Consider the following 17,029-nt stretch of genomic DNA (forward strand, 5'->3'; position numbering starts at 1 on the left):
AGCCCTTGGGGTCTTGCATGAGCCTTCAGGAGTGAGACTTGAATTTGCGTGTCTCTGTGTGTGTATGACACTAACATTGCTCATAAAGCCAGACCACCAGGCTAGCGAGTGTAAACTCTGTTCTCAGAAGCCCTTTGCAGTTGGGAGTTTTGACACACTGCCTGTTTGTTTGTCAAGTCAGCCAAGCTGACAGGGGGCTGGACAGATCTGTCCTCAGGCGTGATCTATATCCAACTTCAGGGAGATATGGAAAAAAACTGTGCTTGGTTCAAAAAATGTGGGTATTTGAGTAGCCTGTCATAATTAGCAGACGAGTCAAATTCAGTTTAACAAAAATCTGGTACACCGTCAAGGATAACACACAGCATAAGCTCCATGTGTCACGTGTAATGAGGGGGTGTGTTCTTACCAAGCGATGAGCTTGCAACGTTAGCAGGGTGCCATGAAACAGGTCAGATCATTGCAGAGCCTTTTCTACAGCATCTGCTGACAATTAATATTTTCCTAAGAAAGTATAATAAAGGCACGAATGTAAACTCTTGGGGGGTCTGACAGCAGAGAGAGGTGTTCAAGGTGTTATTCAAGGACCTTCCAGTGTGACATTCTGTAGGGATTTCGATATTTTGGTTTCACTGTTGCATTGATGTTACTGACCTACTCTTAGTAGTTACTTGTCTTTCATGCTTATAAAATAATGAGCAAGGCCTGTGTTGTTGTTTTACTGCTTGTTTGGTATGCTTGGTAATGCATACTGACAGCTCAAAGTAATAGCCTAAGGTAGCACTCGGCCTATAAAAGAGGATAAGAAGGAGACTTCAAGCTAAAGTAAATAATGCGGGTATGAAAACATTCAATAATGGTTTGTCAAATGTTTACAGAGGAATGTGATATTTATTCATGTTTGTGTAATCTAAACTGTGTTTGCTTATAATGAAAACCGGGCACCTGTAAATACAAGGCTAGTCCAAGGCTGCATACCTCCAGCAAGAGTGAGAATTTCCCCCATCACGGATCCAGAACTATATCACAAATATGTATATATATGACACACTATGTCACTATGTTTCCAGATTTTTTCTTATCTATTTGTAAAGATGGATATAAAGATGAACTCTTGTTTCTTAGTAGTATATTAGCCTTCCAAACATGTCCTGGATCCAGATTTAGACTTCAGATCAACTCCAAAAGTTGATCATTACGAGCTGAGCCAAATGCAAATCCGTCCGTAACATTTTGAGTAATCCTGTTGATAAACAGACTGACAAACTAAACCTGTCACATAACCTCCGTGGTAGGAGGGACGGGGTAAATATGGTGCCATTTCATGTTTATTGGATCGCTTATTCAATCTTCAATTTTTATTTAAAAAGTCAGAATAACAAATAACAGACTAAAGAAATGAGCAAACAAATTACTGCATACAGTAAACACAGTGTGTGAGTGCCAGTGAGGTTTTAATATAACACAGGTTGTCTGTAATCCAGTCCTGGGCTCCTTGATCACAGTGTTATCAGTAGACCAAGACAGATCATACCAACTGTGATGATGAGCGAGATGATGGTCTTACAAATCTTGTGGCTTAGAGTAGCTGTGCTCTTCCTTAGGGATCAACCAACTTTCAATCACTGATTTAGCTATAAGTCATATAAACAGTTCTTGAAAAGTGAACTGGAAGAAGGTTTGTGAAAAGGTTAGTAATCCTAAGCCCGACAGCAAACCCACCCAAAAAAATACAAACCAAGAAAAGAAGGGTTAGAGAATAGTTTAGTCAAAGCTTAGGTGTAAGAGTCATTAAAATGTTGCAGAGAAGGAGTTCTAAATATCCACTACGCAAAAAAACTTCAAAGATGTTGAAAATGAAGGAATTTTGCACCGACAGGCTGACCGTTGTGCAAAAGACATGCAAGAATTTTGAGACAACTTTTGCTCCCTCACTCAAACTTTTCAGTCATGTTCATTTCCCGTCATGAACATATGCTTTTGTTAGTCTTGTGTTTTTGTTTGTGCGTGGCTGCTGCGCAAAGAAGGGGACTCAGAGTTGAGATACGCCACTAAAAGAGTGACTGAGAATCTGAGTGATAAGGAGAAGTGAGAGATCCATACCTCAGAGACGTGGCATATAGGTGATGTTTAGCTTGACACAATAAAAGATCGTTTCCACTGGTCTACAGCTAAACTGTTGATCGTTTTGTCAGGAAACATTTTTAAAAGTTCATTTTCCTATCAGTGTTTTCCAAATATGCCAAATTTCAATGTCAGACTTTAGCTTTTCAGGGTATTTCAGAAAAGCCAACAGTTTCCATCTTTGGCACAGTATCTGCTCAATAATTCTGAAATAAATACAACTATAATACATTACTGCTTGATTAGAGTCTGAGGTCAATATAAGTGACAACAAAGTTGCCATGGAGATGACGCAGCAAGCAAGCAGTAACGCAGTAATCAAGACTGGGTGACATCACGTATGACACAGGAAGCGCAGGAGAGGGGGCGCGTGAACAAGACACGTGCACACTTTAATCCGATTCATCTTCTGGGCGCTAATTTTCTGCAGAGGGAGAATATTTATTGGGACACTGTGGAGGGATTGTTAAAGGGGAGCAACACGCAGACACGCAGACATACACACCCAGCTTCTGGGGATGCGCCCACAGATGGAGACAACTCTCCGTTATCTGGTCCTGATTAAAGAAGCCATAAACAAACGTTGTGTGAAGTCCATAACAGCGGCCTCGCTCAGACAGAATAAACACACAGCAACGGAGAGAGAAAATGTTTAAAAATAAAGACACACACACCGGTGAGTCATGGGGAAAAGGTTGAATGCAGCTCGGCTCGCCTGCGCTCTCCAACAAGCTCGTTTGGGAAGCCGGAGAAAGAGCGAGAGAGAGACGTTTCTGCAGTGCAGGCCAAGGCCTCCGCTGACAACTTGACGTATCGTTGGAAGGCACTGTGCTATGGCTTGTTTTTAAAATCAAATAACAGCTGTGGCTTTTTTAAACCATGATAATTATGATTGATGACTACCACATGTGCATTGTGTCGGCTGGCGCTGTGACGTGCAGATATTTTCAGCGCAAGTAAACGGCCGCAAAAGTAATGAGAAAGACAGCGCTCAGAAGATTTTGCAGGCTGTGGGAGTTTCACAATTAGAACTGTCCCCGTTTTACTGGCATCTCTAATGTGTGTGTGTGCGTGTGTGTGCTCTGTGAAAGAGAGGGAGAAGTCTGTGTATCAGTATCTATGTGCGCAGGACAATATTATTTCCATTTATAGGTGGCTGCGGTGTGTGTGGTGAGATGTCTGTCGCTCATTTTCACACCCCTATTGTTTCCCATTCAGCCTGCACATGTGGTGGGTGCAGGCCCTGGTTGCACTTTCACCACATCATACATGGACTCTGCTGGGACCTGGAAAGGGATTGCTGTGAGTGTGTGTGTGTGTTGGGGGGGATAGCGTGGAGGTTTCTTTTCTTCATTTTTCATGTGAGTATTCAGCAGGGAAACGTTCTGCCCTATCTTGGCCATCACGGCGTCAGAGAAACAGCCTGATATTGCTCGCAGGAAAACACATCTTTCAGCTGACAGAGGCGCACAGGCCATTGCCTTTCCTTAGAACTCCTGTTGCTGACTGACGAACTAAAGATTCCTCAGCGGCGCTGGGACGCATGCAGGAAAGCGGACGCGCGGAGACGCGCGCTCATCCGGCGCTCATCCGCAAACACACCCATAACATTTCTTTTTATCTCCTTTTTCTCTGACAAAGCCTGTGAGCTCTTCCTGTCTTCCCCCGGGGTGGGAACGGAACAGACGTGGATCTTCATGTGCACAGATGTGTGCATTTTTGCGTGTTTAAGCACGGTAACGTGTGGAACTGAGAAGGGAAAAGAAACGGATACATTTTCCATTTCTATTTCTCCATCGTTCCGCAGTTTGCAGACACACAATGTTCTCCGACTGATGTGTGTACGTGTAGGCTCGTCTGTGTGTGACTGTAAGGGAGGAGGAATTGGCATCGGAAGAAAGGTAAAGCACTATCTGACTGCTTTGTGCAGTGATTGATAGAGTAACCATGGCAAGTCGCATGTCTTAAGGGAGGAACGGAAGCATGAAGAAGCAGGGGTACATTTCCATTCATCGGCCGTGGCCTTTTCAGTCCCTCCCTCACTCTCTCTTTCTCTCTTATGCTGCTCTATCCCTCACACTCGCTCTTTCTCTCCCCATCGCTGTTTCAGATTTCAACTCGAGCATGAGGTTACACTGTCCTGTAGCTAGAATAATGTGATTTATCATATTTCCACTTCCCCGTCAACAGAACTACTGAAGTATGTTATCGGCTCTGTGATCAAAGGCGGCGTGTGTGGGGGGGTGTGAATGTGCCCCTAGCCCCACTGTAACCAATTTCAAACTGGATGCATTTCTGACAAAAAGCTGGTGATTTAGCGCAGCAAAACAACTCGCCACATCATATGAAAATGCCGTTGTTTATTTTTAGGAACATAGACACCCACGCTACAGCCACAGGCACTCACACATACTCCAGGTGTGGGTTTTTTGTTGTTGCTGTTTTTGTGAGGAGGGTGATGGACCACCCTGGTGACTGAATATACCCTGAGATCAGGGCAGATATGATCAGTAGTCAGGTGCCTGTTTCTGGAAACATTGCTAAAATGTGTCAGTGAGAGAAAGAGAGCGTAAGCAGGGGGGTGATATGATATGATGCATTTCACATTGAGGCCATAGCTCCCCCCGCCCCAACCTCAAACAAAAAAAAGAAAGGGAAACCTGTATGAAAAGACTTGTGGTATGCTGCTGCTACTAAACCTTACAATTGCATACAAAATATTGAGAGATCTTTCACCTCCCAAAAAATCAGTTTAATCAGAGCCACACCATCATTATTTGTGCTTTCATCTCTTCCCGTTTGAATCATTGTAACAGTCTTTTTACTTGTTACAACAAAGCAGCTTTGGATCGCCTTCAGGCTGCAGCAACAGAAGATCGCATATCACTCCAGTTTTGCCTTCTCTTCAATGGTTGCCAGGAAATTTTAGGTTTCACTTTAAAATGTATTTTTAACTTTTATGACCCTACATGGTAAAGTTCCCCAGGATATCGCTGACCTGCTGAAACCTCATTCTTCTTCCTGAGCTCTTGGTTCTTCAGGTCAGAGGTCGCTACTGGTCCCATGTGCTCAGTTCAAAACTCGTGGGGATCAGGTTATTCAGGCAGTGGCACCAAGGTTGTGTAAATCTCTTTGCACTTTACAGAGTCCACCGACTCTTAAAAAGCGGCTGAAGTCAAGCTTTTAATTAGTTTCTTGTTTTACGTTGTATTTGATTGTTTTACGTTGTTTTCATATAGTTTTGCCTCTTGTTTTATTGTGAAGCACTTTGTGATTTTTATCTGTGAACCGTGCTTTATAAATACATTTTACCAACTTACACTCTGTGGTGTTTGTTTCGCTCTCGCTTCCTTTTCTAGTCTGTCTCTCTTTCTTTTTTGCCTCCCTGCCAATCCCAATCTCCCTCGCTCAGGTGGAAGTTCTTAGCAAACAAACAGCCAATAATGGCAGTAAGCGCTGCACCTTTGAAGGTGGCTTATATGTGAGGAACATTAGAGTAACAGAACCTTAGTGGAAATCAACAACCTAGAGTTCTGCCCTGAGGGCAGGAGTTGTGCATTAGGGCTGCTTGAGCCACACCTTGGCTGTCTTTCACAGCGATTAGAACTGTAATGTCTTCAGTTAGATTCAGTCTGATCCTCTCCGCTTAGTTCTTTGAAACAGTTAAGGCACGATGAAAGAGGATCTTTTATTCCACACAATGCAACTGGTAGTCAGTGCTTGGGCGCCGCCTTAAAGAGGGTCTAAATAGTTGTGTGCATTAGTGTGTGAGTGTGTGTGCATGTGTGTATTGTATGCAAGGGTGAGGTCTAAGTGTGTTTGCTTTTTTTCTGTCTGAATAGACTGACTGCTTTGGCATTCAGTTTCTCTCCCGGTCACACATGAGGTTGCACACACACACACACACACACACACACACACACACACACACACCCAAGAGTCAGGAAGGAGGGCACAATGCTGTCCTCCCCTCCTCCTTTCTCTAAAGATGTGTTTTTTCTCCCTCTCTCCCAGACTTCCTGGGAGGGGTACACTGCCCTTTGTGTCCGAAGGCACTCTCTTTTTATCTTTCCCTCTCTTATTCTCTCATTCACGGGGGACAAAGAGCAAGAGGGCGAGGAGAAGTTTTTCACCTGGATGAGGAGGGCCATGGGGAGGACTCTGCAACAAAAGTGCAGAGAAACAGAGAAGGAGGGATGAAGAGAAAAGAGGAGATAATGAAACAGAAAAGGGAGATGCTTCAGTGTGTTGTGCTCTTTTCTGCTTGCTGCGGTTAAGAGGAGAATGACAGGCGGATGTCTGGGTGGAGAGAGTAGCTGTTTAGTCTGAGGCCATGTCATGGGAAACATACTCGTGCCCTCTGGGACTTCATTCAACCCCTGGTATACTGCACACGCACATAAACACGTGCGCATACACACTTCATGTGCGCTGCCTGCCCTCACACACACACACACCCTGTCATGAGATTGGGGGCGGGGGGGGGGGGGGGGGGTGTAAGGTCAAGCACTTCAGTAATGGAACAGGAAGTGTTGGAACAGTCGGCGCTACACAACATACAACTGCCTCCAACATGTGGACAGGAATGACAGGCAGCTGTTGTGTAGGCCAAAGCTTTGGAAGGCAGGAAGGCATTCACAGCCCCCCCCCCCCCCCCCCCCCCCCCCCCCCACTCCACTAATGTGTTGTTTTGACATGTATATTTTGTCTAGTTTTCATGCGTGTTTGTCACATGATGTACTTTTTTTAATCAAAGCTATGAGTTTTTGCAGCATTAAAAGTTAATAGCATGCCAATGAACTCTTTAAAAAATAGTAAACGTGTGGAAAAGGGTAGCAAATTTTATCGCTTCCTGAATGGGTATCTCTTACAGAGGTGTCCTCCCCCCCTTCTGCATTCTGATTCAAGGCAGATTCGCAGCAGTGGACACAACAGTAAATGAAACCCGATGAGTATTAGTGTCAGGCTCTATTATGACTTCATTTGGTTGAATGGCAGAAACAGGAGGACACTGGATCTAGTTAGAAGGCTGCTCAAATCCACTGCTGGCCCAAAAAGCGCTCACAGATCCACGATCAGGTCATCTGCTCCATATATTAAAGAGTACCCACGGATAACATCTAGAACTCAACTTAGATCAGCGCGTGATGAAATCTTACCCCACACTGCTGAAGACATGTGGCTGCTGTTGGTTTAAAGAGATTTAGTTTGGCGTCTTGCCATTCATGTAAAAAGTCCAGATTTCCTCTTTTGCTCCTTCTCAGATATGTAATCGAGACTTGAGTAAGCCTGACAGAATTCCCCCCTCCCCTCTTCACAGCAGATGGAAAATTCACCTGTGAAGTCCAGGCTTAGGAAGAATAATGATGTAGTCTTACCAATAATTATGCAATCCTGCTGAGCTCACTGCTGTTTCTGCATTCAGATCAGTCAAACTAACCCTCAAATATTAGACGTCCTGAGAAAAGATTTCGTCGTTCTTTATCCCCCCCCATCATTAATCTCTCAAACTTCTGTTTTCTACATCCCTGCTTTAATTTCTTGTACATTCTTGTGCAATATCCCCCTTTGGCTATGCTACTGTATTTGTGTTTGTGAGCGTCTGTGTGTGTGTGCGCACATTTACATGTGTCTGTAAAAGCTGCTTTGTTCCCTTTAGTTAATACTCCAGTCTACCATTCAACCTTATCCCAACTAGCACTGTAGTGACATCTCTGCTCTGTGAGATTCTTTGATGCATTAACCATCATTAAGTGAGTATGTGCGTGTGCGCCACTATTCCTGCCTGTGTGTTTCCTTGTGTGCAATGCCCACATAGCAGAATTGTTATGGCCCCGATCTGGCCCACACAATGTGCTTACACATGGCCCACATACCGCAAAGAATGACGGCTCTTTGGTGGCACAGATCTGGTTTGCTAGAGATGGCTCACGCATGGGCCAGTTGCAAACACACTGGTGGTCCTGTGCTGGCCCACATGTGGGCCACCTCTGGCCAACCTGATCTGGGCCACCAAAGGGCCGTCATTCTTTACGGTATGTGGGCCATGTGTAAGTTGTGTGCAGCCACGGACCAGTTTCAAGCACACTGCTGGCCCTGTGCTGGCCCTAGATGTCAGCTTAATCAAGCCATGTAATAACATGTGCCGGAACATAATAGTGCCAAAGTAACATGACGAAACTGTTCAGATTGTGAATGGACTGATTCTTATATAGCGCTTTTCTTCTCTCCCGGATTACTCAAAGTGCTCTATCCAACATGCCGCATTCACCCAATCACACACTTTCTCTACACCAAGTGCTTCCTAACTACATTCATACACAGACTGGCAAACTGGAGGAGCCAGGGATCGAACCACTAACCTTCCAATCAATAGGTGACCTGCTCTACCTCCTGAGCTACAGCCACCCGCTGGTAATGATGAGTAAACCGTCACTAGGTTTTGGATAAAGTGTGCACTCACAAACATGTCAAATCTGCATTTGAAACGTTGGCTACCATAGCAGTATAGTATCACAACATGGCATTTGGGTCTTCTAACTAAAATAGAAAAATAAAAACATAAATACTGCCATCATTGCCAGACCTGGCCCACATCTGGTTGACATACACCCTGCCATGACACCAGTCTGTCAGCAGTGCTAGCTTGATGCCAGATCCAGGGAAGACCTGTTTTCTATGGGCCCAGGCCACATACACCAAACCACAATTGGGCCAGATGTGGCATGCCATCACATAAATAGTGGTGTCATTGCCAGACCTGGCACACATCTGGTTGACATACACTCTGCCATTACACCGGTCAGTCAGAAGCGCCAGCTTGATGCCAGATCCGGGCCAGTCCTGTTTTCTATGGGCCTAGGCCACATAACCCAAACCACAATCGGGCCAGATGTGGTATGCCATTGCATGAACAGTGGCATCATTGCCAGGCCTGGCCCATATCTGGTTGACATACGTCTTATCATGCCAGAAGTCAACCAGCAGTGCCGGCTTGATACCAGATCCGGGCCAGACCTGCTTACTATGTGGGTGGAGGGTCTTGTGAGTACGTGCAAGTGTGTGTGTGTGTGTGTGTATGTGTGTGTGTGTTGTTTGAAAGGGCATTAAGTATCATTAGCTCTTACTAGTCATCACCTGCACACTGCCAGCCCCACATGAGCCACTTTGCTCTGCAGGTCTGGCCAACGATCACAAAGATAGGCAGACAGACTTTGAGAGATATGTCATGCACACTCTGCTGTCATCACTCATGTAAACATTCTCCCCCATGTCTCATCACAGGATCTATTATTTTAGTTTCCTATTAAATAAAAAAACAAAGTTACAAACTTTTTTTATGGGGGTTTAAAATTTAAAAAAGAAAACTGTAAAAAATAAAATTAAATCCAACTTTCTGCACAATCCATCTGAGCATTTTTTACTCTAGGACATAATCAGGTTATCTTAGATGTTTTAATCAGAAAAACACAGTTTTTGCTTCTTCAAATAGCCATTACATTTGTAGTTTGTGATAGGCTCATCTAAAAAGTGGGCCTTTCCTGAGCTGTTGTAACTGCATCTTCTTGCAGAAGTATAAAATCCTGTTTGAAATTCTTGTATTTTTAGGCAATAAACAGTTTCAAAATGTCTCATCAAATGCACATATGCCACATTCAGACACATAGATCCACATATGCATGGACATGCACTTGGACAGTTGGTGACATTCGGCGTGCCCCGTCCCAGGACAGGACAATGCCTTCTCTGTAGTGGAAAAGAGAGGGCTAGTGCACTTGCACAGTTTCATGCACATACAGTACAGACAGACGCTCATGCAAACACACACACACACACACACACACACACACACACACACACACACACTTACACACACACACACACGTGCACTTGCACAGTTTCATGCACATACAGTACAGACAGACGCTCACGCAAACACACACACACACACACACACGTGCACATGCACACAAACAAATATTCCCATGGATTCCCTGAGCTGGAAAGAATAGGAATCTGGGCCATGCAGCCAATCTGAATTCTCTCAGTCAGAAGCAGGCCTTCACCCCACGACCGCACATCACAGGGAGAACATTCCTAGCGCCCCGTGTCATACTTGCGTCACACTGCCATCACACGAAAAACACAGATTTACATATTCAGTCAGTGGGCCAACAAGGGCCAAACAGTTTAATTCAGTCCCCATAAGCCCATCATGTGCAGGCTCTTGTACACATAAACTACAAAAACCACTTTGCTTTTCTGCTCTCTGCCTCCTCCACCCTAGTTCCTTTCAAGATCTTGTGTCATGATTGCTTTCTACTTTTTTCTAAAGGACAGGATGTGGAGCGGTAGAGTACACTATGGCCTCTGTGTCTTCTTTGGTTGCTGTTCCTGAGGGAATTACCATTGTTTCCATTGTTTTTCTGTACCTGCCTACCTACCGTCTGTCCCTGAGCAGCGTTTAAAAGCCTCCCAGGTCGTTCTCAGGAAACCACAAACCAGTGCAGTTCCTTCACCCTTCTGGCATAAATATCACTTAGCAATCGGAAGTGGCTTTTTTCAGCCAGTGTTCGTTGCATGAGCTCCAGGGAATCTACTGTAGGAGAGCGCTGAGTTAACACTTTGAGGGTTTGAGTTGAGGAGAGGACAAAGGAGTTAATGAAGGATGAAGAGCATGAAAAGAAGGAAACTATGGTGCAGTTGATTTCTTCCTCTGTACAACTCTCTGATCACCATTGACAGCTGTTTGGCTTGTAGTCTAAACAGCTCCTCCCCAACTGACATGCACATTAACACCTTGAAGAAAAACAATGAAGTGACACCATCTGAGTACACACCCTGTGCTGTTCTTATTCCGCCGCCCGAAGGTGTAGCCATTGCTAGGTTTTTTCAATCAATCACTGCACAGGGATCACACATTTGCACTGCGTGAGCAGACCGACACCTGTTCTGTAGATGAATAGGTGAGGTGGGGGGGGGGGGCAGGAGAATGGCCTAAATGAGGTAGGAGGGGAGTGTAGTTGAGGCAGGGTGCTACCGTAGATGTCTGGAGCCAGGACACTGATGCTGGCGCTGATATCTTCTCTGTGAGGACCCTCCACTCTTTGTACACACACTTGAGCACACACACACACTCACACACACTCGAGCACACACTCAAGCACGCACACACACTGTTCTCTTTTTTCTTCTATGCACTTATTTCTGCTCTCTCTCTCTGTCAAATACATTTTCTGTTTTCTCTCTGTTTCTTGCAGACATGATGTTTACAGTGTGAGCTCCGGTCACTCACGATAGGAATCATTCCATCAACATAATGGCTAAATGACACGCACACGACTGCTACTGCCACGGTCACCACACAGGGCAGGATGTTGTCCCCTGCATGCGTATATATAGAATGTGTCTGTGTGATTTTTATTTATTTATCTTTTTGCCCCTGCTAAAGCAGAGTGTTCAAAGCTGTCCAATGCACATTTATTTCTGTGGCACCAATTGGTTCCCTTTTAATCATATTTTTATCTCTCCATTATTCTTAGATTCTTGCTTCACCTCCACTGGCTAGAAAAAAATCCCCTTTGCAATCTGGGTGGTCTTCACACACAAACTCACACACACACACACACACAAACGCGTGTGCACATGCAGGCGTGCTCACACACTCCTCAGTTTTCCTCTGTCTGGTAATGCGCTAGCTGTGGTTTCCTGGCCCCAGCCAAAACACTGTTAGAAGTTCACCGCACTTACCGCTACCACTAGGCATCACCTAAATGCTTCTCAACTCCGGTCCAACCCCAGACCCAAATACACTCTTTTCCACTTACGCTCACACTGTTCAAGTAAGTGGAAGACGTGTAAACATGCGCACCTGACAACCGTAGAAACAGAGAGTATAGAAATATTACCGGATATCATATTAAACAGATAACGAGGGCATTAAAAAACATTGCTTTAACTATGTATAAGTCTATAGGTGGAAAGCCAACTAATTCACTTGCTCCTAACTAAGATTTGTGGTAGTCACACTACTCACCATCCTTTATGGCGTTTGACTTGTTTGCTGCTACACTTTAAACCACACAGGTCTCCAAACTACCGTACACGGTGTTCTCGCACTCAACACACATCCACACACACTCACAGAGACAAGCACCCCGGGGCACTGCCTTTCCTTCCTAATGCGATATCACAGAGAAGGTCTTTCAAATGATCTCACATGACAGCTCATTTCAAGCATTGCCCACGGAAACAATTATTGCCATAAATCTCTACCCACTCCGCTGCTAGCAGCTCCAAGCACCTTTGCCTCCCAGCAGAGTCAACCTGTAGTCGCCTCGGTGTTATGATTCAGAAAAAGAGAGAAAAATTTCCCTGATTACGACTTAATTATGTTTATGCCTATATGCAGTGGGGTCGTCCAAGTGTGCAAATAAACACTTGAAAATCGAGTGAATCATGCATCGCCTGGTTTCTCCTCTCAAGTCGCTAGCATGTGCATTTCGGCTCACTTTGAAGAGCTCTCCGATGACATGGCCGAATGATGTCATATACTTTCACAGAGTTGTGTGGATGTGGTTTATAATGTGGACTGTTCCCAAGCAAATCCCTGTGACCTCCACAGCCTACAGTATGTGCTTGGAGGCTAATCCAGAGTACATGTCGCAGCGGGGCGTGCTGGACAGTTCTGCAGATCCTGATGGGGATTGGACCGGCTCGCCGCTGTTGTAACCTTTTATGCTCGAGGATGAAATGAGAAACTGCAGCCTGCTGTGCTGGCTGCAGTTGTTTTCATGCAGTGTCTGAGTTTGGGAGAAGCTTGTTGTTTTGTTTGTGTTTGAAGAAGGAAACATTTCGTGTGCACTCTCCTGATTCGTTGTGGCATCTCTCCTGCCGTCCCACATTCCATCTTCTCTCTCCTCTACAACTAATGTGTTGACTGTGTGTGGGCGTGTGCGGTTGGTCACTGAGTTTATTTATCTTATTCTAAATCAGCCCTCAAACTCACTAATTGGTGCAGTTCCACCGTTAGGGAACGAGGGGAAATGAACAATTAAGCTTGTGTTTGTAGGAAATGATGTGTGTTTGTGTGTAGATCTGTATGTTTGTGTGTGGCTTGGGCGCAGCACTTAAGATGAGCGCAGATCTCCACTGAGGGAGTCTCATGTCATCATTGTTTTTGCTCTAGAGGAGGACTGAGGGGCTCAACGCGCTCCCTTTAAGATCAAGCCTGCCTTGGGTGTGTACGTGTGCTGACTTAGCTGTGTGACATGCAAGCATTGTTAGGCCAAAAGCCTGATGTTCTCATAGGTAGAGCGATTCCTGGACGCAGTAAGAGACCATATTTCACCACCATAAATGTGTTTTAACTTTCAAAAAAGCACAGTGAGATTTGGCCATCACAGGCTCCCATGACAGCACAAGAGGCGAGCATCATTCAAGCGGAGTTCTTTTATGCACCTCTCTTAAAGTCGTTTGCTACATAAACTCTTGATCTTTCTCCCCTCCTCCCGAATTCTGCTCCTCTGCTCTCGAAATACTTGCAGAGCCCCTAGTGAGAGCTTCTCTATCACGCCCTGTTTCCTGGATTTGACTTCTATGACTTTAGTATCAGTTATCACAAAGTGTCTGTAATCTGTCCTCTGAGGTCTTACGCAGTAAAGCAGTTAAAGATCTGGCTTTAAGCCACGACAGGGTGGTGTATGAAACTATCTTTTACATAATATTATGTCTAGAGCTTCTTATTACCCTTAAAGTGGCTGGAATTACATTTTTCATTGTATTTACAGCATCTGCCGTGCGCTCTAGCCAACGTATACGAATGACATGAAAAAATGCTACTGTTCTTCGGTGTTTGGAAATGAAGTGTCACAAAGGAGTTATTTCATCAAGATATTTGTTTGAAAAAACATAATTAAATGAGCCTTTCCTGCACATGTTTCTGCTCTTTTCTTTGCCACTGTGCTTTTATTGCAACACAGTGTGACACAGAGTAGCGGCAAAGCTGAATGCTCAGCCTTTTACACGTTTGGACATCTGTGTTCAAACCCTTCTTGATTCACGCGCACACAAAAACATGCTTGTGTCAAGTGCTTGCAGCTCACACACATGCATGTGTACGCACAAACACAAAAGGCGCAGCATACACGTGTGCACACAAACACACAGTCTCTCTCGTGGCATGCCTCCAGTTGGAGCTCAGAAACCTGACACTGAAAGTGGTCCAGTTATTTTGCCATAGTGGCCAGCACACACGCTCTCTCGCTCCCGTGCATACACATGTTCCCGCCTGTCCATTTTTATCTGCATGTGGGCTTTGCCAGTGCTTCACACCCAGCCAGCTGTTGCCCACTGCTCTATTTTTACAAAATGATGGAATACCAGCCACATCTCGGCAGCATTAATTCATTTTTCAAACAACACTGAAACAAATGGGTACCAGACCGAGGTGAGTGAGAGGAGGATTGAAGATCAAGGTTAGGACTCAAAACACGAGGAAGATGATTAGTGAGGTAAAGGAAACACAGGGTGAAAAACTTAATAAAACAACCAGAGAGTCCTTTGTTGTTCCAACAGTGATGTGTTACTCACAGGTATGTGGTCAGCGGGCTGAGGTTGGCTGGCACAGATGATAGTCCCATCTCTGAGCAGTCAACCATGATAAAGATCCCGTCTTCTTCACAGTGGCACGGAGATGGGCACATTGTTGCCGCTGTACCCTGTCTGTCCTGGATCCGTCCGTACCCCCACGCTCCGGGGGCGGACCCCCAGACTCCTCCGGCCACACAGAGAAACAGAAGCACAAGAGGCATGTCTGGCTGACCACCTGTCTGCATCTGCACCTGTGGAGTTTCCCGACTTGTCTCACTCTTTTCTAAGATGCAGCGCTGATAAATGAGGAGTTTCTTCCCTTCTAAGTACTCCGTCGCTCTTCTAATGCCCCTTCCTATCCTTTTCTTCACTGCAGGTTGTCCGCACTGTAAATCTGTCCTGTCAAGACACTGACCTATTCATCTCTGTTTATTTACCTCTCTGTCACTACTTCAGTCCCATTGGCTCAACTTTATCTAGCTCCTCTTCCCTCTTGTCTGTCTCCTCTGACTCTGGCCTTGCCTTTTCACTGTCTTTCTCTCCTTGTATATATGTCTCTCCCTCTCTCTTTCTCTCCTTGTATGTATCTCTTGCTCTCTCGGTCTCTCTCTCCTTACCTATTGTAGAAGGAGCGCATGAGTTGTGAATGAGCTACACTCATTGGCCCACAATTTAGTGGGAGGGACCCGCGATTCTCAAACTCTTCCCTCTCGTTCTCCCTCTCTTCCCTTTCCCATTCTTTACTCAGGCTGAAGAGAAAGGGTGAGCGTGCAGTTTGAAGAAGGGAAAAGGGGAGAACAAGGTAACTGCAGTACGGTGCAGTACAGTGCAGTACAGTGCAGTACAGTGCAGTACAGTGCAGTACGGTGCAGTACAGTGCAGTACAGTGCAGTACAGTGCAGTACGGTGCAGTACAGTGCAGTATGGTGCAGTACAGTGCAGTACGGTGCAGTACGGTGCAGTACAGTGCAGTACAGTGCAGTACAGTGCAGTACGGTGCAGTACAGTGCAGTATGGTGCAGTACAGTGCAGTACAGTGCAGTACAGTGCAGTACAGTGCAGTATGGTGCAGTACAGTGCAGTACGGTGCAGTACAGTGCAGTACAGTGCAGTACAGTGCAGTACGGTGCAGTACAGTGCAGTACAGTGCAGTACGGTGCAGTACAGTGCAGTACAGTGGTGTGCGACAAGATTGATTGTGAGGCCTTATAAAGCCCCTGTGAGGGAAACTTGGGAAAAATGAGGTATTGTTTTCAGTTGATATAAGTTAAAGCAAACTCTGGAGAATCAGAATGAAAAGAGTGTGTGTGGATGTATGAGAGTGATACAAAGGGTCAGAGTGTTGTGACGGCCCATAATATACATGGTAAAAACTAAAGTGAATGTCTATGTTTTATGTAGTATGTTTCATAAAGCTCACATGTGTCATAATAAGGGAACTCAGATGTGCCACTTATCTTTTTTCCACGTGCAACTTAAGTGTACATCAAGTGAACATATAAGAATTTTTCATGAATTCATGCCTATAACATGAAAGCATATGAAAGCAGACACTTACATGTGTAAACTATATTGTGACAAATATGTCTTACAATACAAACATTTTCTTGGATGCAATGAGAGGTTCCTGTTTCTGTTGTTTTCCATGGCTTGCAAGTGATTGAAGGAAATTGGAATTCTGACTCTTCAGCACCCCTCAGTACCCAGAAAGAGCAGAATCGAGCGTCTCGTAAGTCCCACCTTCTCAGATTTCTGCCTGCTGGAATGTTGCAATTGCACACACTCAAAAATGCTCGCATGCACACATGCACACATGCACATGGATGCCCATAGATAAATTACAGATCATGAGTGACACACACACACACACACACACACACACACACACACACACACTCCAGTCTATAGAGAGGAGAGTTTGGAATTGTTGAAGAAGTTCGTGGCAGCCTATCTGTGCTCACTCACAGTTTTTCCACAGAATCTTGACAATAGTCTCATCCAACCTCACTTTGTTTTATTATAATGCATAAATCTCCTTGTTACACAACTGAGCTTTACATGCTTTGTGCCTGTAAGTACCGAATGTTACATAAGAGCCTAATTATGCAATTTATAATTATAACAGCTCAAGAAAAACTGACTTGGTATTAAAAGCAGCACAGATTTTGTTCTGTCATTTGGGGCCAGGGATAGCTCAGTAGGTAGCGTGGTGGCCCCATGATCGGAAAGTCCACTGAATAGCTACCCTGAGGTACCCCTGAGCAAGGTACCGTCCCTACACACTGCTCCCTGGGTGCCCACTGCTTCACTGAGT

The 17,029-nt window shown here is 45.0% G+C and overlaps 1 protein-coding gene across 1 annotated transcript in view; it reads right to left on the reverse strand.

Annotated features, from left to right (window-relative positions):
• The window catches only part of lgr6 (leucine-rich repeat containing G protein-coupled receptor 6), a 38,528-nt gene extending 23,248 nt beyond the window's left edge, over positions 1-15,280 (reverse strand). The window contains exon 1 of the mRNA XM_086276660.1: positions 14,716-15,280. Within this exon, the coding sequence (XP_086132786.1) occupies positions 14,716-14,960 (245 nt within the window). The 5' untranslated portion in view covers positions 14,961-15,280. The remainder of the gene's footprint in view (positions 1-14,715) is intronic.
• Positions 15,281-17,029: the final 1,749 nt, after the last annotated feature.

Source organism: Aulonocara sp. 'chitande type north' Nkhata Bay, linkage group LG20, assembly GCF_057382095.1.
Source record: "Aulonocara sp. 'chitande type north' Nkhata Bay isolate Kocher_YH1m ecotype deep benthic linkage group LG20, A_spYH_male_GT1.1, whole genome shotgun sequence".
In the NCBI taxonomy this organism is placed as follows: Eukaryota; Metazoa; Chordata; class Actinopteri; order Cichliformes; family Cichlidae; genus Aulonocara; species Aulonocara sp. 'chitande type north' Nkhata Bay.